The sequence below is a fragment of the Rhineura floridana genome, chromosome 2 (genome assembly GCF_030035675.1).
Source record: "Rhineura floridana isolate rRhiFlo1 chromosome 2, rRhiFlo1.hap2, whole genome shotgun sequence".
Taxonomy (NCBI): domain Eukaryota; kingdom Metazoa; phylum Chordata; class Lepidosauria; order Squamata; family Rhineuridae; genus Rhineura; species Rhineura floridana.
In genome coordinates, this window is record NC_084481.1 from 38528254 (window position 1) to 38555897 (window position 27644).

The 27644-nt window shown below is 41.7% G+C and overlaps 1 protein-coding gene across 4 annotated transcripts in view; it reads left to right on the forward strand.

Annotated features, from left to right (window-relative positions):
• Positions 1–27644, forward strand: part of CCDC141 (coiled-coil domain containing 141) — a 179009-nt gene that overhangs the window by 95797 nt on the left and 55568 nt on the right. For all 4 annotated transcript variants that reach the window (XM_061608321.1, XM_061608322.1, XM_061608324.1 and 1 more), the window contains exons 8-13: positions 10523–10695; positions 12652–12793; positions 16044–16163; positions 18392–18583; positions 24479–24655; positions 25333–25512. In XM_061608321.1, the coding sequence (XP_061464305.1) occupies positions 10523–10695; positions 12652–12793; positions 16044–16163; positions 18392–18583; positions 24479–24655; positions 25333–25512 (984 nt within the window). The remainder of the gene's footprint in view (positions 1–10522; positions 10696–12651; positions 12794–16043; positions 16164–18391; positions 18584–24478; positions 24656–25332; positions 25513–27644) is intronic.

The window sequence follows — 27644 nt, forward strand, 5'->3', positions numbered from 1 at the left end:
ATGTGAACTATGCAAATTAAAAGTGGATGTAAGTAGCACCAGACACACAACAAACCCCCATGTAGATGAGCCCTGTGTCTTTTCACCAGTGCTAAAAGTTTTCACAAAATGTCTTCCTACTCCGGGTTTTGGGGCCTTGGGCTAAAACTCAGGAGTGTTCCTTCTTTCCCTGGAATTAGTAATGATCTGGCATTTCTTCAGGGATTCTTCAAGGATTTCATTCCACTGACTAGGTCAGGGGTCCCGAAACTGTGTTTTATGGACCACCAGTGATCTGTAAGCTTCATTTGGGTGATCCATGGCATATCTGCATTAAATAGTCATGCTGGTTTTTAATTTCATTATTGCTATTATATTGTATTTTGTTATACAATAATACTTCGCATTAATGTACTCAATGGGACCAGAGTGAGTACATAAACCGAAAATGTCCTTAAAGAGAAGCACTACCTTTTAAAACTTTTTTTACCTCTCCTTCATGCGGAGCCTCAAAGCCCAGCGCTAAAGCCTCTGCTGCTGCGCCTCTCAGCTGATCGCGATCACCTCCCAGCTGATTAGCGGTGGCACGATCGCGTCTATTTCCACCCCCGCACTTTAAAGCCTTTGCTGCTGCGCTGCCGCGCCTCTCAGCTGATCGCGATCGCGCCTTCCAGCTGATTTGCGGTGGCGCAATCGCGTCTATTTCCACCCCCACGCGCTAAAGCCTCTGCTGCTGCGCTGCGTTTCTGGAGAAATACAGGCATATGGAGCATGTACGTTATAGCAAGGCGACATTAAGCGGGGTATGCCTGTATTACCATTTGAATTCTATAGAATTCACACTGTAATACAATAAAATGCAATATAAGACTAAAAGAAGCAATAAGAACACAGTTCAAAACCATACAGCATCTGGGACAGCACTTTACAATTGCTATAACAGGCAGAAAAATCATGAAGTGGTCCACCAAGACGCCCAGTAATTTTCAAGGAGTCCATGGGGGGAAAGGTTTGGGAACCGCTGGACCAGGTAATACTCTTAGTGGGCACGAACCACCCTAGCAGAGAAGGCACTGGGAGTCGGGTTCCTTCTGAAGATCTTAATGCCTGAGGAGGTCTGTACAGGAGAAGCACTCTCTAAATTGAAAAGAGGAAAACTAGAGAACAGAAGCTGTATGAGGCAAGGGAATGCATTTGGAGGGGTTCAGACTTTATAAAAGATTTGGTAATGCTTGACTGGCAGGCATATTTTCTGTAAATATACAGTTACTCAAAAAATAATATCCTTTTATGTCACATGTGTTCTTAAAACACAGAGAAAGTTTATGAGCTGGTATGAGGCTAAATGTGATATATAAATAACAAATAACCTTACTATAAGAAAGATGCCATACTATGTTTAAAATAGCATTGCCAGCAGCAAAAAGTGAATAATCCCTGGAGTAGGAAAGCATTCATCACTGCATTTCATTAATCTAGCTTTATGAGAATACCAGTTGATTTCTGGCATCTTTCAAAAGAGTGGCTAGACAGCTTTGTGCACGTTGCTCTCTTGGTATTTCTTTAGTGATGTTGCATATCAAAGAAGGGGAGACCTTATTTTACGAAGATGAATGGTCTGAATGACATTCTGACTCTTTTGCTGTGTGACATTTTATGAACCACTATGCTAAAATTAATTAACAGTAGGACTTCTAAAAACAATGCCTTCCAAAACAGGACTCTTCATAATTTTCTCTTCTCCCATCCTAAAAGGAAAAAAAAAAAACCAGTGCTGTGGAGAGAAGCTCCGTCCAGCTCACATTTCTACCAGCCTTGATTTAACTAGGAAGCTGCCTTGTGCCAAATCAGGCCACTGCTCCACTATGCTTGGTATTTCTTCTCTGACAGGCAGCAGCTGTGCAGGGCGTCAGACGAGAGTCTTTCCCAGGCCAAACCGAAAATGCCGGGGATTGAACCTGGGACTTTACCCATGAGCTGAAAGGAAGAAACAAGAGTACACTTAAAGTGTGCTTGCAATTCTTCCTCTTTAATTTGACCCCATAGGTTTATCTGCCTTGCACCTGATGTTGTATGATATGACGGGATGAGCAGGTAAGAACATAAGAACATAAGAAGAGCCTGCTGGATCAGGCCAGTGGCCCATCTAGTCCAGCATCCTGTTCTCACAGTGACCAACCAGGTGCCTGAGGAAAGCCAGCAAGCAGGACCCGAGTGCAAGAACACTCTCCCCTCCTGAGGCTTCCAGCAACTGGTTTTCAGAAGCATGCTGCCTCTGACTAGGGTGGCAGAGCACAGCCATCACAGCTAGTAGCCATTGATAGCCCTGTCCTCCATGAATTTGTCTAATCTTCTTTTAAAGCCATCCAAGCTGGTGGCCATGACTGCATCTTGTGGGAGCAAATTCCATAGTTTAACTATGCCCTGAGTAAAGAAGTACTTCCTTTTGTCTGTCCTGAATCTTCCAACATTCAGCTTCTTTGAATGTCCACGAGTTCTAGTATTATGAGAGAGGGAGAAGAACTTTTCTCTATCCACTTTCTCAATGCCATGCATAATTTTATACACTTCTATCATGTCTCCTCTGACCCGCCTTTTCTCTCAACTAAAAAGCCCCAAATGCTGCAACCTTTCCTCGTAAGGGAGTCGCTCCATCCCCTTGATCATTCTGGTTGCCCTCTTCTGAATCTTTTCCAACTCTAGAATATCCTTTTTGAGATGAGGCGACCAGAACTGTACACAGTATTCCAAATGCGGCCGCGCCATAGATTTATACAACGGCATTATGATATCGGCTGTTTTATTTTCAATACCTTTCCTAATTATCGCTAGCATGGAATTTGCCTTTTTCACAGCTGCTGCACACTGGGTCGACATTTTCATCGTGCTGTCCACTACAACCCCGAGGTCTCTCTCCTGGTTGGTCACCGCCAGTTCAGACCCCATGAGCGTATATGTGAAATTAAGATTTTTTGCTCCAATATGCATAATTTTACACTTGTTTATATTGAATTGCATTTGCCATTTTTCCGCCCATTCACTCAGTTTGGAGAGGTCTTTTTGGAGCTCTTCACAATCCCTTTTTGTTTTAACAACCCTGAACAATTTAGTGTCATCAGCAAACTTGGCCACTTCACTGCTCACTCCTAATTCTAGGTCATTAATGAACAAGTTGAAAAGTACAGGTCCCAATACCGATCCTTGAGGGACTCCACTTTCTACAGCCCTCCATTGGGAGAACTGTCCGTTTATTCCTACTCTCTGCTTTCTGCTTCTTAACCAATTCCTTATCCACAAGAGGACCTCTCCTCTTATTCCATGACTGCTAAGCTTCCTCAGAAGTCTTTGGTGAGGTACCTTGTCAAACGCTTTTTGAAAGTCTAAGTACACTATGTCCACTGGATCACCTCTACCTATATGCTTGTTGACACTCTCAAAGAATTCTAGTAGGTTACTGAGACAGGACTTTCCCTTGCAGAAGCCATGCTGGCTCTGCTTCAGCAAGGCTTGTTCTTCTATGTGCTTAGTTAATCTAGCTTTAATCATACTTTCTACCAGTTTTCCAGGGACAGAAGTTAAGCTAACTGGCCTGTAATTTCCGGGATCCCCTCTGGATCCCTTTTTGAAGATTGGTGTTACATTTGCCACTTTCCAGTCCTCAGGCACGGAGGAGGACCCAAGGGACAAGTTACATATTTTAGTTAGCAGATCAGCAATTTCACCTTTGAGTTCTTTGAGAACTCTTGGGTGGATGCCATCCGGGCCCGGTGATTTGTCAGTTTTTATATTGTCCATTAAGCTTAGAACTTCCTCTCTCGTTACCACTATTTGTCTCAGTTCCTCAGAATCCCTTCCTGCAAATGTTAGTTCAGGTTCAGGGATCTGCCCTAGATCTTCCACTGTGAAGACAGATGCAAAGAAGTCATTTAGCTTCTCTGCAATCTCCTTATCGTTCTTTAGTACACCTTTGACTCCCTTATCATCCAAGGGTCCAATCGTCTCCCTAGATGGTCTCCTGCTTTGAATGTATTTATAGAATTTTTTGTTGTTGGTTTTTATGTTCTTAGCAATGTGCTCCTCAAATTCTTTTTTAGCATCCCTTATTGTCTTCTTGCATTTCTTTTGCCAGAGTTTGTGTTCTTTTTTATTTTCTTCATTCGGACAAGACTTCCATTTTCTGAAGGAAGACTTTTTGCCTCTAAGAGCTTCCTTGACTTTGCTCGTTAACCATGCTGGCATCTTCTTGGCCCTGGCGGTACCTTTTCTGATCTGCGGTATGCACTCCAGTTGAGCTTCTAATATAGTGTTTTTAAACAACTTCCAAGCATTTTCGAGTGATGTGACCCTCTGGACTTTGTTTTTCAGCTTTCTTTTTACCAATCCCCTCATTTTTGTGAAGTTTCCTCTTTTGAAGTCAAATGTGACCGTGTTGGATTTTCTTGGCAATTGGCCAGTTACATGTATGTTTAATTTAATAGCACTGTGGTCACTGCTCCCAATCGGTTCAACAACACTTACATCTCGCACCAGGTCCCGGTCCCCACTGAGGATTAAGTCCAGGGTTGCCGTCCCTCTGGTCGGTTCCATGACCAACTGGTCTAGGGAATAGTCATTTAGAATATCTAGAAACTTTGCTCCTTTGTCATGACTGGAACACATATGCAGCCAGTCTATGTCCGGGTAGTTGAAGTCACCCATTACTACCACATTTCCTAGTTTGGATGCTTCCTCAATTTCATATCTCATCTCAAGGTCTCCCTGAGCATTTTGATCAGGGGGACGATAGATCGTTCCCAGTATTAAGTCCCTCCTGGGGCACGGTATCAGCACCCACAACGATTCTGTGGAGGAGTCTGCCTCTTTTGGGGTTTCAAGCTTGCTGGATTCAATGCCTTCTTTCACGTATAGAGCGACTCCGCCACCAATACGTCCTGCCCTGTCCTTCCGATATAGTTTATATCCAGGGATAACCGTATCCCACTGGTTTTCTCCATTCCACCAGGTCTCCGTTATGCTCACTATATCAATGCTCTCCTCTAAGACCAAGCACTCCAGTTCTCCCATCTTGGTTCGGAGGCTCCTAGCATTAGCGTACAGGCACTTGTAAGCAGTGTCTCTCTTCAAGTGTCTTTGGCACTTGTGGTTAGGCCTGTGGTAATCTTGCTCTTCTGAATTTATATCCTGTGCCCCTGCTCTCACAATGCCTACTTCTAGGCCTACCCCTTTTAAAATTTCATCATTTCTTTGGTTTTTATCCCAGGGGGGAGGTTTATTCCGAACCGGACCTTTCTCAGCTCCTGTCCGGTTTCCCCCCTCAGTCAGTTTAAAAGCTGCTCTGGCACCTTTTTAATTTTAAGTGCCAGCAGTCTGGTTCCATTCTGGTTCAAGTGGAGCCCGTCCCTTTTGTACAGGCCCGGCTTGTCCCAAAATGTTCCCCAGTGCCTAACAAATCCAAACCCTTCCACCCGACACCATTGTCTCATCCACGCATTGAGACTGCAAAGCTGGGCCTGTCTGGCTGGTCCTGCGCGTGGAACCGGTAGCATTTCAGAGAAAGCCACCTTGGAGGTCCTGGCTTTCAGCATCCTACCTAGCAACCTAAATTTTGCTTCCAGGACCTCACGGCTGCATTTCCCCATGTCGTTGGTGCCAACGTGCACCACGACCATTGACTCCTTCCCAGCACTGTCTACCAAACTATCTAAACGACGGGCGATATCCGCAACCTTCGCACCAGGCAGGCAAAACACCTTACGGTCTACACGCCCATCACACACCCCACTGTCTATGTTCCTAATGCTCGAATCACCAACTACAAGGATCCCTCCACCCCCTGGAGATATATCCTCGGCACGAGAGGATAGCTGCTCATCCCCCAAGGAATGGGTCCCTTCTAAGGGATCGTTTCCCTCCTCCTCAGCTGAATGCTTTCCTTCCCCGAGACCATCGTTCTCCATGATAGCAGGAGAGCTATCATCGTTGGAGTGGGACACAGCTATAATGTTCCTGAAGGCCTCCTCCACACACCTCTCTGCCTCTCTCAGCTTTTCCAGGTCCGCCACCTTGGCCTCAAGGAAATGAAGTCGTTCCCGGAGAGCCAGGAGCTCATTGCACCGAGAGCACACCCACGACTTCTGTCCAACAGGCAGATAGTCGTACATGCTGCAGGCGGTGCAAAACACTGGAAAGCCCCCACACCCCTGCTGGCTTCTTACCTGCATAGTTTTGTTTAAGGTTTATTACGTCAATGGGTTGGAGACTGCGGTTTAGTTGAGGTCAGGGAACAGACGGGCAGAATGGGGGCCCTGGCCTCCTCGCCCTGCTGCCGAACTCGCCCTGCTGCCGAACTCGCCCTGCTGCCGAACTCGCCCTGCTGCCGAACTCGCCCTGCTGCCGAACTCGCCCTGCTGCCGAACTCGCCCTGCTGCCGAACTCGCCCTGCTGCCGAACTCGCCCTGCTGCCGAACTCGCCCTGCTGCCGAACTCGCCCTGCTGCCGAACTCGCCCTGCTGCCGAACTCGCCCTGCTGCCGAACTCGCCCTGCTGCCGAACTCGCCCTGCTGCCGAACTCGCCCTGCTGCCGAACTCGCCCTGCTGCCGAACTCGCCCTGCTGCCGAACTCGCCCTGCTGCCGAACTCGCCCTGCTGCCGAACTCGCCCTGCTGCCGAACTCGCCTTGACACTTTGTCAGCTGGGGCTCCCTCTAGCTCGTGGAGCAGGCTCCCTCGCTAGGGTGCTCTGACTTTATATGTGTGGCTGGTTCCTCCCAGCTACTGCTGCCAGCCAATGATGTGTTACTTGAGGCTGATGGCTATCAGCTGGGGCTTAACTCTTTAGTATTCTCTCAGGCTTCCTTCCTGAGCGAGGGGCGGGGCTGTTTAAGCTTTTGGCTGCTTTTAATCTCAGCAAGGGGCTGCGCCTTCCAGGCAAGTCTTTTGTGTTTGTTGTTTTCCCACCTAGAACAGCCTGACCTTTCTTTAACCTAGGGAAACAGAGCTTGTGGTTGTGTTTCAGGAAGGCTGAAGCTGCCCTTTTTAGCAAGGACTGAGCTGACTCTCTCCCTGTATGTATCGGTGGAGTTTCCTTTTCCCCCTTTTCTCTGACTGGAATTTAGCCTTGTTTACAGTGTCCCCTGAAGCTTTCCTGCTAGGGTGGTGTTGAAAACTAGCTTTCTATACGCTTCCTTCTCCTAGGATCTGTCTCCTAAGATATAGGTTCTTTCAGGATTTGGCTCCTAGCTCAGGGTGACCTTGGGCTGCCCTTATTAGTTATTGCTCTGAGCTGTTTAGGTGAATGTGATTTAAGGAAAAGCATTCCACAGGCCTAATGGGGAAGCTTGGTGAGCCTAATTTGCCACCCTGGGCTCCTACTGGGAGAAAGGGTGGGATATAAATAAATAAATAGGCAGCCCTGCTGACTGGAGCTTCCCCATCTCTGACTCAACATTTGTGCAAACTTGGGCTCATTCTTTGTCTACCCCAAACAAAGCAAAAGCGGTAAATAAGTCAAGAACAAACCTTGGCTACAGCTTGTGGTTTATTTAGAATGAGGCAAACCATAAACCTGGTTAAGCCAAACTATGGCTCAGCTCCTGCTGTCGTAGCAGCAGCAGCACTGGGGAGGAGCAAAGGAGGCACAATCTTCATTCCATGTACCAACACGCTTGCTTATTCAATTTTAGCCGTGGTTTGGCTTAGCTTTACATACAAACAGGTCAATGTGTTGTCTTTTTCATTGCTGGGACAGACAAATTCTGAAAAAACAGTTCAGGAGGCTGACTATGTGGCGAAGCTGATTAATACTTGGCAATATGAAGTTTTTTGTGGCTGGAGATTCTTCTTATTTGACTGCTTCCTTGCATAGATGTGCCTCCATGTAAAGGTCTTGCAGCATGTGTGACAATAGAATTTTATTTCGTTATTTTCTAAATATATATACCACCCTTCAGTTCTGTTTACAGAATAAAACTGACAAAACAATTAAAAATACAATAAAAGTGTAGAACTGAAGAGCCCTCATTCTGCATTATGACTGTTGTTCTTAAGCAGGCAGTGTGTAAATGTCACAAGAGATTAATTAAAAGCCTTTAAAATACTCAAAGCCCCGCCCCTCTCCAAAGCCAGCTTTCTAATGCATGGGTTACATTAATCAACTGTTTGAAAAGAGTCTGCAGCAGGATCAAAAAGCCATGTTACCAATATTCTATTACGTTGAATTGCCACCATCTATGAAACTGTAACAATATAGGAAGAGGTAATTCTGTTAGCCAATATGGCTTCACAGCTGTCATGGAAAAACCTATCTCAGAAGGCTACAGTCTTCAAACCTTCTATATTAGTTCCATTGAGAGTAGCGAGAGTAGCTCTGAAGCAAGTCATTTGAGAAATGTGATTATTCTTGCAGTCCAGTCCCATTCATCTTTACTGGGAAGTAGGAATGTCAGTTTCAGTTCCCTCAGTTTCTCATTTTGCCAATCTTAAATTCAGTTCTCCATATTTCTGCAGAAATTTGCAATTTTTTTTAAAAAAATCCTCATGAAAATTCTTCAGTATTTTAGTGCAAATTTCTCTGAATAAACACATTTTTATGTAGCTTTGACTAATGTACACATCTTTGCAAGTAATTTCTTCTAATATAATACATCTTTGTATTTTCACTAATATATTCATTTTTTTGCAGATTTCCCCCAATAAATGCTTTTTTGTAAACATTGGTTGGGGAACTGCATTGCAAAATTCAGAGAAGAATGAATTTTGAATGATGGTTCTCATATTGTTTCAGAAAGTGTGAGTTTGATAAATTTGGCTTAAAATGCAAACTGAATTGAATTTTTTGTACATCCCTACTGGGAAGTAAGTCTCACTGAGTTCAATGAAACTTACTCCCAAGTAAGCAGTGGAGGCTGATGACTTTGATGTCAGTGGGGCAGTGAATCCACTCTGGGTTTTAGCCCGACCTTTCAAGGAGCTGGCCAAGGTGCTGAAACATATTCCCAAAATAGGTTCAGCACTTTGGAAATATCAGACTAAAACCTGAAGCAGATTCACTGCTCCACTGACATCAGACCCACCCATCTCCACTGCAAGTAAGCATGCTTAGTGTTTCAGCCCTTGTGAAACAGAACTTCCTATTAGTTATGCTGGAAGCCAAACATGGGTTATGTGAATTTGTAGCTGTAGCATCACCCAGAACTTATCTAATTAGCAACAGGGCTATGAATGCTAACAATATTATCTACCAGACTTGAGCAGGCATACTGAGGTCATCATAAAAAGTGGAAAACATTTATCTTTTCTCTTGGTTATAGTCCAGATAGTTTCCAAAGCTGCTGTTACTCTGTTTTGGTTTTGCACAGAGAAAGTGAGTGTGAACAAGATGTTTTTCAAAAGCAAAATATGATACTTTCTTAACCTAAATTTTCCGCTTACTTTGAGAGGGAAAAACCTAGTGTCGTGATGTCAACCATTTTCAAGGAAGTTTTCCTGAAAGAGAGGGGTTTTTTTAATTGCCTGCATTTGCTTCCAAAACAATATAGAAATAAGTATTATATTAGTGGGCTATTCCCTCCAGTAGCGTTTGAGGCATGAGCTTCATTGCTGGCATGGGTATGCTATGAAGCCCAGGTTTCTGATCTGGAGGTTCCTGAGTTGCTATCAACTTCTGTGGGTCCTGAATTTTCAGAGCTGACTAGTTGGTTTTACCTACAATTCTTCAGTTTGAGGTGAGTAGGCAAACAAAGAAATTACATAAACTGGCACACCTATGACCACCATCTTCTTTTGCAGTGAAAATCCTATTATTGTGTTCCCCTGTCCATAGCTCTTACTCACAGACCCTTATGGACTTTTTTGGTTCTGCTAGAGATTTTTTGGAAGGAAAGCACACCCATTTTTGTTGTTTGTTTTCTTGCTCTACAAAGAAGTCAAGGTACTTTCCCCACATCAACACTTTTTTTCTTTGTATTTGGTAATACTATAATTCAAACATTTTCTTCACAGTGGAAGGCATCTCCTACTTTGTGACCTGAAACTGTTTAGAGGTGTTTAAAAAAATAATAATGTGCACTGTGAAATCAAGAAGCTGATAATTTGGTTTCTGACATTTACCTAAAGGGCATTTTTCTGCCTGTAACTGTTGTCCTTTTTGCAGTTGATATTTCACTTGCTTTTCATGTGTATAACAGGAAACTCGCCATATGAAGGAGAAAATCAGATAATGTGAAAGCTACAACCGAGTAATGTATGCCGATAATTTGTGCACATCGTAGCAGTCAAAATGACATAAAAGTTCTCTATTGTTAACTTAAGAGGGCTGAATTTTGTTTGTAAGAAAAATAGCCTAATCTTGCACGATCACAGGAGCAGCCTACACACATGACTTTCCCTCCACTGACATTTTCTCCGATGCGTGAATAACAAGGTTTGGGGCCAGCAGGGGTGCAACAGTGGAGAGAAGGCCAAGGGGCACAGTTTGAGAAAAATAGTTTAATGATTTGTTTTATTCAACACTTTTAACTTTTTGAAAACTGTATTTATCTTGGTAGGCATGTGATATACTTAGAAATGTAGAAGCTTCTCTTAAGCGTCTTCACTCTGAAGATTTAAGCTTGCCTCTTTTGGCAATAAAGCATGAGGAACTGAAGAAAGAGATTAAAGATGTGTCAGCTGATGCCCTGCACAAGGGACAAACCTTGCTTAGCAAAGGAGATACCCACAGGTAAGTTAAGGATGTGTAAGTGAAGAACCCCCATATCCATTTGTAATTGCCTCATGGATATGAATCATTGTTGGGAAGTTATGCCTCCCTCCCCGCAGTTGTACCAGTAGGTCAGATATATCCTTCTCCATATGGCTGTGTTCATGGGAAGTGTAGGGAGTTTTAGACAGAAATGAGGCAAAGCCTGGAAATGGAAGGAATTCAGACACTGGATTTTATGCATCTGCCCTTGTTCAATCAACATTTATGACTGAATCCGTTAAGTAAGTAAAGTTAGGATTGCAGCCTAAATCTTGAGCCCCCATTGCTCTAATGATCATGGGTGCTCTTCCCACTGCTTCTCCTTGCCCCAGGAAGATCTAGAAACAGGAGAGCTCTCACTGATGGAAGGGGGAGGGGGCTCAGACAGGGAATGCACTGGATCTTGTGTAGAATAGGCCTGTTTTCCCCAGGTAGCATGCCATCACGTGGGTTATTGAAATCAAATTAATTTACTATTATTAATAGCATTAGCATTAATTATTGCATTTATTCCCTTCACCCAAGTGTCCCAGGGTGGATTACAACAACCTTAAAATACCGTTTTAAAAACAATTTAAAACAACCAGAATCACAAAATAGGGTGAGTCCTAAAAATATACACCTCAGATGTCAAAAAACCAGAGTAAAGAGGTGCATCTTCAGCATTAACCTAAAGCTGTACAGTGAGATTGCCCTTGGTGGGGAGGGAGTTCCACAATTTAGGATCTACCATAGAGAATGCCCTTTCCCAGGCCACCCCCCCCAAACTTCTGAGTGTGGTGGAACTACCAAAAGGGACTCCTCTGCTGATCTCCACCCAAAAAAGAGTCTTGGTGAAGGAGATAGTCTTTCAGATTATACAGCAGCACAGTCAGACTGCTGGGTTTCAGTAGGATTAGTTTAAGTTATCCAGTAGACACCCTCTATATTAGCTGGCATGAAACTCACTGGGTGACCTTGGGCCAGTTGCTGCCTCTCAGCCTCATGAAAACCTTATTCATAGGGTCGCCATAAGTTGGAATCAACTTGAAGGCAGTACATTTACATTTTTACTTTGAATTGGAAGAGGGAAAATTCTGTCCATTATCATTGCTAATTACAGAGTGTCTAAACCAGAATCCCCCTCTTCTATTAGAGTTTTCTGTACAGCTGCTCAAATTGCAGAAGAAACAAGCTATTTTAAAAGAAAACAAATAGTGGCTTGTTTCTTCAGTAATGAGAACTTACATACCAAAAATAACAAAGTTACAGATGTGAATGTTATTTTTCTCTAAGCAGTCATTTGATTTTGCTGGCCAATATTAATATTTTAAAGGAATTTGTACATTACTATTAAATTTCACAATATTTTGCCACAGAAAACTTGCATTGTAAATTGATTGCAAAATTAATTTTTTTCTTTTTTTGTGCAATTTTCCAATCCTAATTGTATGTGATAACAATTTGAAGAGGACTGTCTTGAGTCTTCACATTATTATAAATCAGCTTGAACACTTAGAATTATTGTCAATTCTTTATCAATTGACTTATACCTCATTTCTGTTTAAAGCAACATCTTTAAACAAATATTGTCTTTTAAATACGTAGCGAACACATATTGTAAGAAAATGTCAATTACAGGGGGGAATATTCAGATCAGAAATACAAGTTGTTCTGTATGCTATGATTTTTTCAATTGTATTTTAATTCAGGGTCAGATTTTTTTTATTTACATGAATTTCATTTGTTCATATTTGTTTCCTCACAAATTCTGGTAGTGAATTATATTATTGATTTGGGTAATGAAAATTGTTAGAATATAATGCACTACCTAGCCTAGTCTCTCTGTTTTGCTGCAAATAACCATTATTGTTGATTTTCAAAAGGTTAATTGTGCAAAGGATGAGAATTGTTTTCATCCACCTTTTATAACCACCATTTTGTTTCTGCCTTCAGTTATTTGATGACTGGTGTTCAGGAAATGGTAGACTGTATTCACAAGACAGTAGATGAGTTGACCAATCAGTGTCCGTCTTACAAAGAACTTGCCTCAAAAAAGGAACATGTAACCACCTCCTTAGATGATTATCTCAAGAAGGTACATGAAAACATGCGTCTTCACTAACAAAGGCTTGTTGCCACTTGTTCTGAAGAATATCACCTAATAATTAATAGAACTTGAAGTCCAACTATATTGGACAGTGTAATTTGTTGGTGAAATCTACTATATATTTTAGAAAACTGTTTGGTGTGAATCTGCACACTTATTAAGATATCATAATCAACTTTTGCATGATGGTTCTTGAGATAAAGGACCAGGTTATTGTCTGTATTTGGATACAATTGGATGCTATTTTGAATCAAGATGGTGGACTGAACCTTTCAAAGCTGCACTGATAGCTTGGGGGTTCTTTTCAATCCATTCCTGTCTCTCGAGGCTCAGGTGGCCTCGGTGGCACGGAATGTGTTCTATCACCTTCGGTTGGTAGCCCAGCTACGTCCCTATCTGGAAAGCGACGACCTCGCTTCAGTTGTGCATGCTCTGGTAACCACTAGATTGGATTACTGCAATGCGCTCTACGTGGGGCTGCCTTTGAAGACAGTTCGGAAACTACAGCTAGTGCAAAACGCAGCAGCTAGACTGTTGACAAGGACCAGGCGGTCCGCACATATAACACCTGTTCTGGCTCATTTGCACTGGCTACCTATTTGTTTCCGGGCTAAATTCAAAGTGCTAGTTTTGACTTATAAAGCCTTACACGGCGTGGGACCACAATACCTAGCGGAACGCCTCTCCCGATATGAACCTACCCGGTCACTACATTCAACATCAAAGGCCCTCCTCTGAATTCCGACCCACAGAGAAGCTCGGAGGGTCGTTACAAGATCTAGGGCCTTTTCAGTGGCTGCCCCCGAATTATGGAACAGTCTCCCCGATGAGGTGCGCCTGGCGCCTACACTTCTATCCTTTTGGCGCCAGGTTAAAACCTTTTTATTCTCTCAGGCATTTTAATCTATTATTTTAATCTATTTTTAGCTCTTATTGTATACCAGGTTGTTTAATTGTTTAATATGTATGTTTTTACTGTTTCTTGTGATTCTGTAGTATTTTATTCCCTGTTGTGCACTGCCATGAGAGCCTTTTGGCTGTGGGCGGTATAGAAATCGAATAAAATAAAATAAAAATAATAATTTTGGCTTTCTAAGAATTCCAAAGCAATGCTAGGTTCGAGGCTGCTAGTATGCATATAAAGTTGTTTAAAGTGCTCAGTATACCCCAATATGCCACAATATCCCTAAAATTCCTATAAGCAAGCATGGGATAGAGGCTTCTCACAGTGCTTCCTTCTAGATTTCTATCAATTACTCTCTCTCCCATCCAGGAAATGTCTGTCCCCTCATATATTTATTCTTTGAATTTGATTCTGTTTGTGTCCTTTTTTTTAACCATAGTTCACACAGTATTCAAAATAATGCAATTAAAAAAAACATACACTTTAAACATTGAAACCATGAATGAAACTGACCCATGAGAAAAGATATTGGGGGTGGTGGAAGAAAGGAGAGGAAAACACACTGAAACATCATCATCATCAGAAGCAAGCAAGCAAGCATAAGTTATTAAACATGGAGAATGTTTCGTCCTTCTGAACAATGGAAGAGGGGCACAACAGAAAGGCAAGCTCTGAGCTGATCCGGGAGCAAGCTTGGAATGGTGTCTGTCTTCATCTGCCTCCTTCACTCTTTTGGGTCTATCTCAAGGCTCAGTTGGCCTTCCATGACCACCGTGTTGGGGAGAGGACAGTCTGTTCCCCAAAGTGGCCAGTCAACTTCTATTGCATTGCCAGACCTTTATAATCTCTTGTCATTGTAAAGACATCCTGAAGCCTTTAATTGAAAACAATTGTTTATTGCAAAGGCTTCAATAATTAATTGTGCTGATTATGTTTATTTTAGGCAGGGTTTTTCTACATGCCACCTAATACATGCCTTGCACCAAAAAATAAAAGATGCTTTTGATCAGTTTTTTAAACCAGACTTTCAAACGTTTTTGAAATTTGAGATGCAATGCTTCTTGCTTCTATGAAGAATGCTACTACCCCTTTTAACCAAAAGAACTGTTTCCTAGCACAGCTCCCTGCTAACATATAATACTATAAAGCATTTGGTGCATGATAAAATCAACTCTGGCATTTGGTAGACACAGCGTAACGTAATTTAGATACTTCTGAAAATGTGCAGCAAGAATGAATCTTTGTTATGGCTTTATATATCATATAATGCTATATTCTAAGCCTTCATGAGCTATTTTTCTGCTCAGGCTGTCACAAATGTAAATTTATGTACACAATGCACAATTATGTCCCCAAACATAATGTCAAAGAATTAAAAAATGTATTCAAATTAAAAATAAAATCATTTTTCCCATGAAGAGAAGAGATTTTGTAAAATTAGTTATCCAGGTTACTTTATTTTAAAAATTATTATTTACTGTTTTACCTCTTGTGTCAGAATAGTAATGGGGGAAGGATTGCATATCACATCACAGGATATACAATTCCAAAGGACCCCCTAATAGTATTATTTGGGTATATCAAGGAAACAGTAATGAAAGAAGATCACGAAATGGTCATTCATTTACTTTCCACAGTGCAAATGACCATTGGGCAGGCAGGAGAAGAGCCAGAAGTTCCAAAAATAGAAGAATGGTTAGGTAAAATTTGTGAAAATATCCAAATGATTAAATTCACAAAATATTATTAGGGTTAGGGATGGGAGACAACATGATAATACTCTTATTGAAAAATGAAGCTTGTTTCCTATTGGAATGAGAGAGTACAGAATGAAGTTAACCTTTATATGCTATGTACTGTTTGGAGACCTATAAAACAAATAATTTCAGGGGAAATTTTTTTGTAACTTATCTGTTAAGTGTATATAAAGAATATAATGGGGGAAATGTAGTAAGAGTTTAGGCATTTCAGCATACATGTATGTAGTTTTATTAACATATTGTGATTTGCAAAATCTCTGTTACACGGAACAGAATAGATGAACATGTCTTCCTTTTTCACTATATGGTGACTTTTGTGCTGATTTAAATGCATGTGGTGACACATGGCACTCTCTGTCACAGGATTATGCTATTTTACAATGCATGTGGGGGATCACTTATGTGACAGCACTCCCTCATCAAAACCCCCCTACCTGTGAAATGCTTATGCATTCCGGTGAAGGCCTTTGGCCCAAAATTATGCCAGCGTGTTTAAAACAAGGGTATGTCTTGGTGGCATGCAAATTAGTATTTTATTGCTTTTAACTAATATTATATTTGTTTAAAACTGAAGGCCTCTACAAAGATTAAAAACGTTAGTCCTATTGTCTCAGCTGCAATAAATCCTGGATCATCTGTGCCTGAATCAGAGAAAGTCCTGAACAAATATTTAGAGATGGCAAATCAAACCAAGGTAAAATAAACTTTTTTACACCATATTTTTCTAACGGTGTTGAACCATATGTTACCACTGTGTGAATTTTCCCAGGTGTTGCAGGAATTGCTTGCTTTTCTGCACCAGCACTGCACATCACTGACTATAGGCATGGAAAGTCTCTACACAATCTGGAAGAATTTTGTGATGAACTGAGTCACATTACGCCAGGAATGAGGAACTTGTGGCCCTCCAGATGTAGCTGGATTACAACTCCCATTATCTCTGCAGGCTGGAGATAATGCAACAACATCTGGAGGGCTACAGGTTCCCCACCCCTGTGTTGCAGGCATTATCACAGTTCAAGGATACAATCCAGCCAGGCAAAAACTCTCAAGCAGGGCAAAGAGCAGGGCTAGTAAGGGGTGTGGCCTAGAATGAAGCATAGCCTGGGGATAGCTTGGAGGGCTATATATATGAATTACAGTATATTTTCTACAATGGCTTATGTACAAAATATATCTAGATGGATGAGATATTTATGTATTTATTTAGTATTTATTTGTAATACATTATTTTTCCTTTTTCTAATTAAAAAAAACCCTTCCATCATCCCTAGTGGCTGGGGCTGATGGGAGCTGTAAACAACATCTGAAGGGCTCCTGGTTTCCCATCCCCAATGTTCCATGTTGCAGCAGCAACAACAGGAAGAAGGCAGTATGGGAGTGCAGGAATAATGCTTAGACTGCCCTTTGGATTCCTTTAAACAAGGATTCAAAAATGTTATGAAGGTGTTTTTATCAGAGGTGTATTAAGTGTAATGACCTTAAGCTAATGAGCATTACCATACAATATGACAAGGAATTCATATTTCCTATTATTTACCCTGATCAATTTACTTGGAAAATGAAGAAAATCATATTTTTGAGAAATAATAATTTCTATGAGTTCATACTCTTGGCCTATATCAGGTCCTACTGACCTACTTGGTCATCTTTCGTTTTCTAAACTAAAAGAGCCCCAACATCCTACAGCCATGGTTCATAGTGAAGATGCTCATTTCCATTATCATTTTAGCTGCTGATTCTAAACCATTTATGATATTGTTTCCTAGATGAGAAGACTCAGTATGAAGGTAGCTGGAAAAAGAAAAGAAAAATGACATATTTTTGTATAAATCCCTTTCTACTTTATATCTACAAGAAGAAATCCAGAGAGTTGAATCCAACTAAGTCATACTTTGAGCAGACCCCTTGAAATCAATAGATGTGACTAGCATAAGACTGGATTCAGTGGGTTCATTTGGATTCAACCAGATTTTGTACTGAATTCTGTCATGTGACTAAAGTTGTAATGTTTTAACATTCAGGATGACAAAATGTTCATCCTATCTAGGCTAATTTTAAATTGGTTGCTCAGGGATATGGTGATGGAAGAATTAATATTAAGCACATTTCATATTGATTTTCAGTATTGTAATGAGTTACCTTAGTGTTTTAAAATCCCCGTACACTAGAGATGGAAATATCTGACAATTTCAGTTCTCTCAGTTTCTCATTTTTCCAATCTTAAATTCAGTTTTCCATGTTTCTGCAGCAATTTTCATTTTTTTTTTTTAAAAAAAACCTCTTGAAAATTCTCCAGCATTTTAGTGTAAATTTCTCCTAATAAACACATTATTGTAGGCAGTTTTGGCTAATGTACACATTTTTGCAAGCAATTTCTTATCATATAATGCATTTTATGTTATTTTAACTCATATATTCATTTTTATGCACAATTTTCCCTAGCATATGCATTTTTGTAAACATTGTTCAGTTGGCGAACTGCATTGCAAAATTCAAATAACTGCAGATTTTGAAGCATGGCTGTGTTTCCATTCTCATAGTGTTTCGGAAAGTGTGAATTTGATAGATTCGGCTTCAAAAGCAAACAATCAAATTTCTCGCCCATCCCTAATCCACACACAAACACTCACCAGACCTTGGTGTCATATCCCATGCTGTTCCAGAGGGTCTTCCAACTCTCAGGAAGTTCTGTGATAGGTGGAGGAAATCAGCAAAAATTGAGTGTCCCACTTCGCACAAGTGGAAGCACTTTTTACTAATGCAAATATTCTAAAAGTGTGTGTATGGGGGTGCTGTTTTGGTTTTTGACCAAGGGCGGAAATGAATAAGTTGTAAATCTTCAATGAGTGGTCCAGTTTTTGGAAGGTTGATTTGAATGTGCACATTATACATTATTTTTCTCTGTTTATGCTACTATAGGAAATGGCAAATGAACTGGAATTAGCTGTTAGAATTTTTAAAGAGATGGAAGAATTTGAAACCACAGAAGTGGCAGTTTTTTCTAACAAAACTGACCTTCTAAATGAAGAACTGGCAACACTTAACAGAAATATTAGCTCAAAACTGGAAATCTTGAAGCCGTATGTAGCATTTTTAAAGTCATCGAATGAGGTATTTTTACAAATTTTGTTAGAAGAAATATAAATCATGGCATCCTTTCCTGCATTGGCACAGTGCCTGCAGATGGAGGGATGAATCCCAATAGGGCTCATCAAAGCTGTATTTCACCCCTTTCCCTCTTGCATGGGTGTGAGTCCGAATACATTGAGGGCTAAATGGCGATTATGGGAGACAACCACAGACCTCCCGTTCTCAGAATGCCCCAATAGCAGGGGAGAGAAACTGGACTCTGATGGGAAGCCTTTTGCATGCAGATATTGCACATGTGTGGGAAAGATTCACATCCAACATCCTTTCTCTATGTTTACTTTTACATTAAGTCTTTTAGACTTTCTTCATTTTGTGAAATCTGATGATAAAGGGTTATTTTTTAAAAAATGTGATTCAGCCATTTGAATGGTCTGCCATATCACTTCAATGTGGCTATTATCACAGCTCCCTACCTTCTGACTCAACCCTCAGGAAGGACTGTAGCTCTGTCATATTATTATTTTTTATTACCTTTCTCAGATGCTTTAGTTTTAAAATATCGCAGGGCAATTTACAGACATGCAAAAGTTAAAACAGAATACAGAAAACCAAATCAATGCAATAGGAAAAACCATCCCACCTTTTATAATACCTACAACATTTCACCTCCACAACCAACTAACAATATCCAAACAGGAGGAGGAGGGATAATAATAGCATATGCTCTGCATGCACAAAATTTCAGGGTCAATCCCTGTTAATTCTAGGTATCTTTCCCAACCATCTGTCTGAAACCTAGAGAGCCACCTGTTGCGAATGCGTGTGTAGGTCAGACGTGGTTTGAATCCAAAAGCCGTTTAGAACAGGAATAAGACAGGCCAGGCAAGTTTCATGTAAGAGTCTTTACTAGGCAAAGACATTAGACACATCTTTCTCCATTGACATTTCTTCCCCCACACACTGAGTTCCTGCCAGTTCCAACCTTATCACACTCTCAGCCAGCCACACTGACCTTGATTGTCTGGAACTCTGTTCTCACAACTTAACCCTTCTGCTTCAGGTTTCTCTCTCTCTGCTAAAAACCTTGTCTGTGAGTCTCACAACCTGCGTCACTGACCAACAGCCCCCACCTGAGACTTACAGACTTCAAAACATCATGTTACAATTATTACATTTCTACAACATTTTCATTACAAATACATGGTTTGTTTTCTTACAGTTTCTATTTACAGTTTCAGTTCAGTTCAGTTTCTCTTTATTCTTTATTTACACAAGTTTCACAGATTCATGTTTGTTCACTTTTATTTGACAATACATTTACATTTCATTCTTCAACACAAAACTTCCACATTAGATCCATTGTTTCTTTATCTATTGGTCCCTCTTTTTCCCATTCTACTGGAATTTCATCTGTCTCATTATTCTGTTGTGTAACATTAAATGCAAATCTCTGAGGAGGTTGACCTTTCGTTTTTCTCTCTGATTTCCTGACCGTATCTATTTCCATTTCTTCTTCACTTTCAATTTTACTCAGACCAGCACCACTAGTACTAGGTATTTCTGTATCATGTGTTGTTATGTCTTCACCTCTCAGTCTTTTAACAGTACGTTTGCCACTATGAATTAAATCTTTTAATGCAGTTTTTAATGGAATTTGCTGCCCGAAAGGAACATCAGCAGCTTCCTGTTTGCTTTCACTCTCTAAGATCACTGTTTGACTGTCTCTCCAAGGTTTATCTATCACCTTTATGTTTCTGCTTAACACCACTTGTTGTTTCTCAGGTAACCAAACTCTATAATATGAATTCTGAAATCCCAAAATGCGTCCTGCCTGTTCTCTTGACTGTTTTGCAACATGTACCCAGCATTTTGCCCCAAAACGTTCTATGTGTTTCACCCTGGGTTTTCTTCCAGTCAGTTTCTCATAGGGAGACATGCCTATTGTTCTGTGCATTAGGAGGTTTTGAATATAAACAGTGTACAGAATACATTCACCCCAATAAGTGTTATTCATCTGCTAAAATTGCTCTCAATGAATCCTGCAATGACCGGTTCCTCCTCTCTGCCGTTCCGTTGGAGGATGGGCTGAAGGGAGCAGTTAGACTTTGAATTATCCCCTTCTTTTCCAAATATGTTTGAAATGAATTACTGGTAAATTCACCACCTCTATCTGATCTGATATTCTTGATAACAACCCCATGTTGTGTTTCTGTTCTCTGTATGAATGCCTTTAATTTCTCTTCTGCATCACTTTTCTTTTTCAATAAGAACACGTGTAAATCTGGAGAAATGATCCACAATCACTAAATAAAACCTTGCTCCACCTTTTGAGCACTGAAAAGGTCCAGCTAAATCCACATGTATAAGTTGATAGGGTTCTGTAGTCGTGCTTTCACAGCTCTTATTTACTGGATTCACAGTCATTTTTGTTTTATAACATACCTCACACTCATCCACATGCTCACAGTGTTTTAACTTCAAATCTTGACTATATTTTGGGGTGTTTTGTATCTTTTGAAAATGGGTGTGTGCTAGTTTTCTGTGCCATTCATGGACACAATTATCATGTTTCTCTTTATTTACTGCTATCCAAGCACACATGTCTTTATCAAGCTTGCACTCAACCATAAACATATTGTTCTGTAATTTCCCTTGCATGCATATTTCACCATCTTTTCTCACAAAACATCTATCCCCTTCAAATGTAACTTTACAACCTATTTGAGCCAATTTTCTCACTGATAGAATGTTATATTTTAAACCAGAAATCAATAATACATCTGTTAAAATTCCCAAATTACCCATCTTCAGCGTTCCTCTCGCAGTAGCGTCCTGAGTTGATCCGTCAGCCAGATAAAGCTTCTCCTGCGTCGGCTTTGAAGTGTGAAATAAACTAGAGTCTGTGATTAGGCAATTAGACGCTCCACTGTCAAGAAGCCATTTAGAGTTAATCAGTTTATTGCTCTCCTTAGAAACAAAGTTCACACTTGCTCTCTGACTTCCGAAGTTTCTGTAATTCCTCTTCTTTAAACAATGTCTTTGTATATGCCCACGTGATCCACAAAAATAACATGTTTTAGTCTCTTCCCTGCTTCTTTGATTTCGTTGTTGTACAGACACAGTCTCAGCCTCTTTTAAGTCCATTTTCTTATTTTCTTGTCTCCTACACCACTCTTGTTGAAGTTTCTGTTCCACAAAGTCCAAAGTTAGATTCCCGTCAGGTTGACTTTCCAGACCAGCGACCAGCACGTCCCATTTTTGATCAAATGAAGATAACAGGAGATACACCATCTGTAAGTCATTATGATGAATGCCTCGATCTTGCAGCTCTGCATTTAATCTACGAAATTCAGCCAAATGCTCTTCCATAGTCACATCATCTGTAAAACGCATCTGATATAGCTTCCGTGCTAAACACAGCCTGCTTCCCGCAGTTTGCTGTACATGCGCGGCTCTTAACTTCTCCCACATCTGATTAGCAGTCGGCTCATTACTCACCAGCAACAGTTGTGAATCTGATAGCCCCAGAGTAATAAAAGCCTTCGTTTTCTCGTCTTTCTTCAGCCACGCTGCTGAAGGAGCTGCCGGAGGGGGTTTTTCCACGACATCATTCAAATCCTCTTTAATCAGAACAGCTCTCATTCTCCACTTCCAGCTGGAGTAGTTTACAGCATTCAGCCTCTCCATCGGCATCCCGGAAGACAGATTTACAGCCATGTTGCCCACTCTTACTTGCCTCTTACTTGCGCTTTGTTTCTCTCTGCAACAATGCCACTTCACCGGCTCTCGAACCCGCTACCACGCCTCATAATCTGGGCCCATAACCCCTGTTGCGAATGCGTGTGTAGGTCAGACGTGGTTTGAATCCAAAAGCCGTTTAGAACAGGAATAAGACAGGCCAGGCAAGTTTCATGTAAGAGTCTTTACTAGGCAAAGACATTAGACACATCTTTCTCCATTGACATTTCTTCCCCCACACACTGAGTTCCTGCCAGTTCCAACCTTATCACACTCTCAGCCAGCCACACTGACCTTGATTGTCTGGAACTCTGTTCTCACAACTTAACCCTTCTGCTTCAGGTTTCTCTCTCTCTGCTAAAAACTTTGTCTGTGAGTTTCACAACCTGCGTCACTGACCAACACCACCTACCAGTCACTATAGGCCAGGGTGAGGACCTTTTTTCAGTTCTGAGACATATTCCCTCGGGTAATTTGTCAGGGGCCACATGCCAGTGGTGAATGGTGAGGGGGGCAGAAGTTAACAGTAGGTGCGGCCACAGCCAGAATTGGCCTCCCTCTCCCTCCCTCTTTCCATCCCTCTCTCTTTCTCTCTTTCTGCAACCTCTTTTTTCTCTGTTTGCCACCCCCACCTTTTCCCCTCCTTGCCATCAACATGAAATTAGTCCATAGATTGCCTACGCTGGTGTAGACAGAACTCAGCTAGATGCACCAATGGTCTCCTGCAGTATAAGGCAGCTTCCTATATTCCAACCTAGATTTTAAGTTGTTCAGAATACAATGTAATAAACTACAATCTCACTGAGTATCTATGAGACCTGCTTGCGGGCTTCCCATGGGCATCTAGTTGGCCACTATGTGAACAGGATGGCTCTAATGTTCTTATGGTTTGTTATAAGACAGTACTTGGTCAGAGTCTGAGATCTGACAAAAGTCTCTTAGGACAAAAGACCAGAATGACTGGTTGATGTTCCTTAATGGTAAGTGAATGTATCTGTACAGGAACTGATTGCTAGAAGATGGCTTCGTGATACAGAGGTGCATTGAACTGCTTGAATGTGAAAGCTATAAGTTTTGAGAATGTGATTCCCTCCCTTCACGTGTGTGTGAAAAGGACCAAAAGAAATTACAATTTGAGACAAAGACAGGAAGACAGAATGATACAGAGAGCAGTTCCAGACTGCAGCTATTTTCGGGTGTGATTCAATCACATACCGGCAAAGTCAGATCGCACAATTATAGTTCATTGGGAGGTGTTGCACAACAACCCCACTTTCTCAAAAGATCAGAATTTTAACGATAAGAAAAGTGGCAGGAAAATGTACTGGAAAGTGTGGGATAACACCTGCTTTGACGCCATGTTGTCTAGCCTCCCCCACAAACAAATCAAAGTGGATGTTCATTAAACAGTCAACATGATCTAATCTCCCTGCAAACAAATCAGGATGAATGTTCAATAAACAGGTTGTCTGGAAGTGTCCAAAAACAGAGGGCTGAACACCAAAAGCATGTTAGGGCGCAGGTACCTTTCTCTAGAAATTGAATGTGAAATTAGAAGGTCTGCTGCCCTGCTAGGCTGCTAAGAGTGTAAAACCTCTTCCTATAATGACAGTCTACTTTGTGTATTTGTAAATAAATTGCCAGTGATATCTACGCCAAAGGAGGACAAATTCTGGTAAATCTTTCCCCTGTGGCTTCTGACTGCTCAGAGAAGTAGGCACCACACAGCAATATGTAAGAGCATTCAAATGATCAGCAGCCACCACAGGAAAAAAATATCTCACAGTAGCTTTACCACATGTTTAGAAGAATCTACCCGAGGTGTACTTTAGCAAAGTCTCTATGAATGGAAGTAATTATCCCAGAAGAGATTATGAAATGTCATAAATTTTACAAGGGTAAATCCCCCACCCAAAAAAAAACTTGGTCTTCTAAAAGCTCAGTGAGATAAGAGTTATGAAACTAGTGAAACTTGCCAAGGCACCCCTCTCAAATGACTAAGAATGACATTTAACTGGAAAGATTAAAAAATGCATATTGAATTTTTGATCTGTTGCTTTATCAGTTTTAAATTCTGTTGACTTCAGTGAAATGTTTCAAGGATTATTCAGGCCAAAATCCATCATGAAAACGGTGTAAATGTAGAGATTAACTACACATTTATTTCTGTTTCTTTAGGTTGGAGGTGATGCCCAGAGGCTGAAAGAATTCTATGTAGTGGAGCCTGTGCGAGAAGATGCTGAAGCTAAAAATGAGACTTTGATGCAGTCCGCTGACATCCAGTGGCAGATGGTTTTAAAGAAGATTCTTTCTACTCAAGATATGGGGCATGACTTTTTAAATTTAGTAAACATGGTGAGGCTATCACTGATGCATTATTCACTGGCTCCAGCATTGACCACCATTAAAAAATCTGGTGCCATTTCTCCAAGGGGTGTTGGGGACATAAAACAATGTCTTAAAAGACAGCTCCATGGTAGAGCACATGCTTTGCATGCAAAATGTCCCAGGTTCAGTTCTTGGCACTTGCAGATAGGGTTGGCAATCAGTATAAACAATATTGAGCTAGATGGGCTCACTCTGTGTAAGACAGATTTCTCTATAAGATAAAAGCAAGCTGGATATCAGGTTTTGTGTGACAGCAGCTATGTACAGTGAACCAAACTTACAGCTGAGAAATCACACTCACAATTGAGAACTCAAGGAGGGGAACTTTAGAAAAGAGATTGGTGTTGGAAGAACAAGCAAGCAAACATAAGTATGATGAAACAACAAAGAGGAAAGGTAAGTTGGAAGCAAGGTTAAGGATAAGGCTAGCATTGTACATTACATGGGCTTTGTTTCCACATCTAATGGAAGATCCTAGAAGAGAAAGGTTCAGGTTTCCCTTCCTTTTCTATTCCATGAAGTGGAGGTTCTTAGAATCTGGAGGCCGAAGAAAATTTTGATTTTTGCTTGACTCTTGCTATCATGCAGATATGAATGGATAGATTCTACCCCTCTCAGAAAAGCTTTAATTCTTCATTTAACAGATAAATGAGAATCTAATATTGAATGTGGAAAATGTTGTACAAGTAACTGAACACACTATTGATATTTTGAACAAAGAAAAGGAAGAACTGACACAGCTTTGGGCAACATGGAAGCTTAATATGAATCAAGTGAAATCTATCAAACATCAATGTGGGAAATTTAAAGAGCAATTTAAAATGGTAAGTGAAAACTATGTGGTGGTTTCTGATTTTCTGCTAACTGGGGTTACCAGTTGTCTTGATTTTGTTGATCAGGAAAACATTTACCAGGTTCCAAATGAAAAGAACCAAACTTTTTAGGACAAAGAAGTGTCCTGAATATATCCTTCTAAAAGTATATTCATGAGGGTAAATAAACCACAGTAGTTGAATTTGTCAGAAGTTCCCTTTTCCCCCAGGTGGCATGCCATCATGTGGGTAGTCATAGCGCCATCTAGCATCCGAAGGCAAGAATGTACTGGAGTTAATATCTGTAGTGAGCGAGCCCCTCCCACTCCAGTTTCATTCTTGCCTTCGTCTGAGACTGTTCATCTCTCCGTAGCCTAAGACTACAGTAGGATTAGTTCTCAGTGTGTATGTTTGTTTAGTGCGTGTGTAAGTGAGTCTGGTTTTTCCTTCCTTGGTGAGGTGGTGCTTGGCTCCCCCCCTCCTTTTCCTCCTTGCTCCACTTTTTAAAATTTTGGGCATCGTGGGGTGCGCTGAGGCTTCTCTCGCCCCTGCTTTCAGCAGCAGCGTTCCTCTCCCCCCCACTGCTAAGGCAGGTAAGAGCCCAGTGCTTTTGCACCTGGCTCTACCGTCTTGGTTCTCAGCCCTGCTGCATCATTGCGGCATCTCTTCCAGACCCGCTTCCCGATGCCGCCTCCATTTGAGGCACCTGTGTGCTGCTCCTGTCGCCCCGCCGGCTACTGCCACAGCTGTCCCTGCGGCCACTCCCTGCCTCAGCCGCCGGCAGCTCTTAGACTGTCCCACCCCAGAGTGCAGTTCCCTTCACCGCGCTCTGATTCCTTTCTGTTTGCCGCCGTTTTCCCCAGCGCCTTGCAGGGGAGGCCTGCAGCTCCCACTCCTGCCTTGCCATTAGCCTTCGGGGGCTCACGGGCAGCCGCTTAGGGGCAACTCCCGTCTGTTCCCCCTAACAGGCTGTTAAGTGCCCCTGGGCAGCCACGAGTTCCGCGACTGCCATTTTGGTTGGGCTCTCTCTTAGTTAATTTTCCTGCCCTTTTTTAAAATTTGAATTTCCTGCCCTTTTTTATTCCTCTTTTCCTGTGACTGAGTTAACAGTGAGTAATGGGATTTTCTACAAAACCTTTTTCAATTCAATTATAGAGGCTACTGCTCTTAGTATTGAGAATAGTACTGCACACACACCCTCACTGTGGGCGTGTACTGTCACTTCTTTTCTGCTATAGTGCGCAGGATCAGTACCACCCCCCAGTGAGCATGTACTGAAATATTTTTCCTCAGCCAGTTCACAGGATCAGTACTGCACACACCCCCACCTGTGGGCGTGTACTGAGCTTCATTGTCCCATTTAGTGCACAGATATATATTTACTCAGCCAGTGCACAGGACCAGTACCGCACACCCCTCCACCTGTGGGCATGTACTGACCTTCATTGTCCCATTTAGTGCACAGATATATATTTCCTCAGCCAGTGCACAGGACCAGTACCACACATCCCTCCACCTGTGGGCGTGTACTGCGATCCATTGCCTCATATGGTGCACAGGAACAGTATTGTGCCACACTTCTCTCTCTCTGTGGAGGCACATCTGAGACTGGCCCCCTCAGCTTGTATATCTACTACTGCATTTACCAGCTCGTGAATGGGCTCCCTCACCTGCCTTGCTGCATGTTATAATGGCAGATCAGCGACCCAAGACAGTTCCACAGATAGGTGATAGCCAGCATTGCAAGCCTCAGTCGCATCACAAGGCTTCAAAGCGCAAGCATCCCAAGCTCCACTCCAAGGCTGTCACCAAAACTAAACATCTATCTACCCAAGTGAGCTCGATATGTTCCAGTTCCTGACTCAGAGGACACTGCTCAGCAGACATTGTCAGCTCTTTTTCATTCACCTACTGGCTCGTCAGGTGATGAGTTTGAGGGGTTCCCCAGCCAACCAAATTTGGACTGCCCTTCTCAGTCGATGGCGACAACATCTCACCAATCAGTTCAGCCTCACTTGACCCAACATGGGCAAGCCCTGCCCTCTGAGCCTCAGGCGGCCATACCAGATCCTCTCCTAGGCCTGCAACTGAACCCTGAGTTCCTATCACAGCTGGAGGATAAACTGGGGTTCTTCTCTCAATTA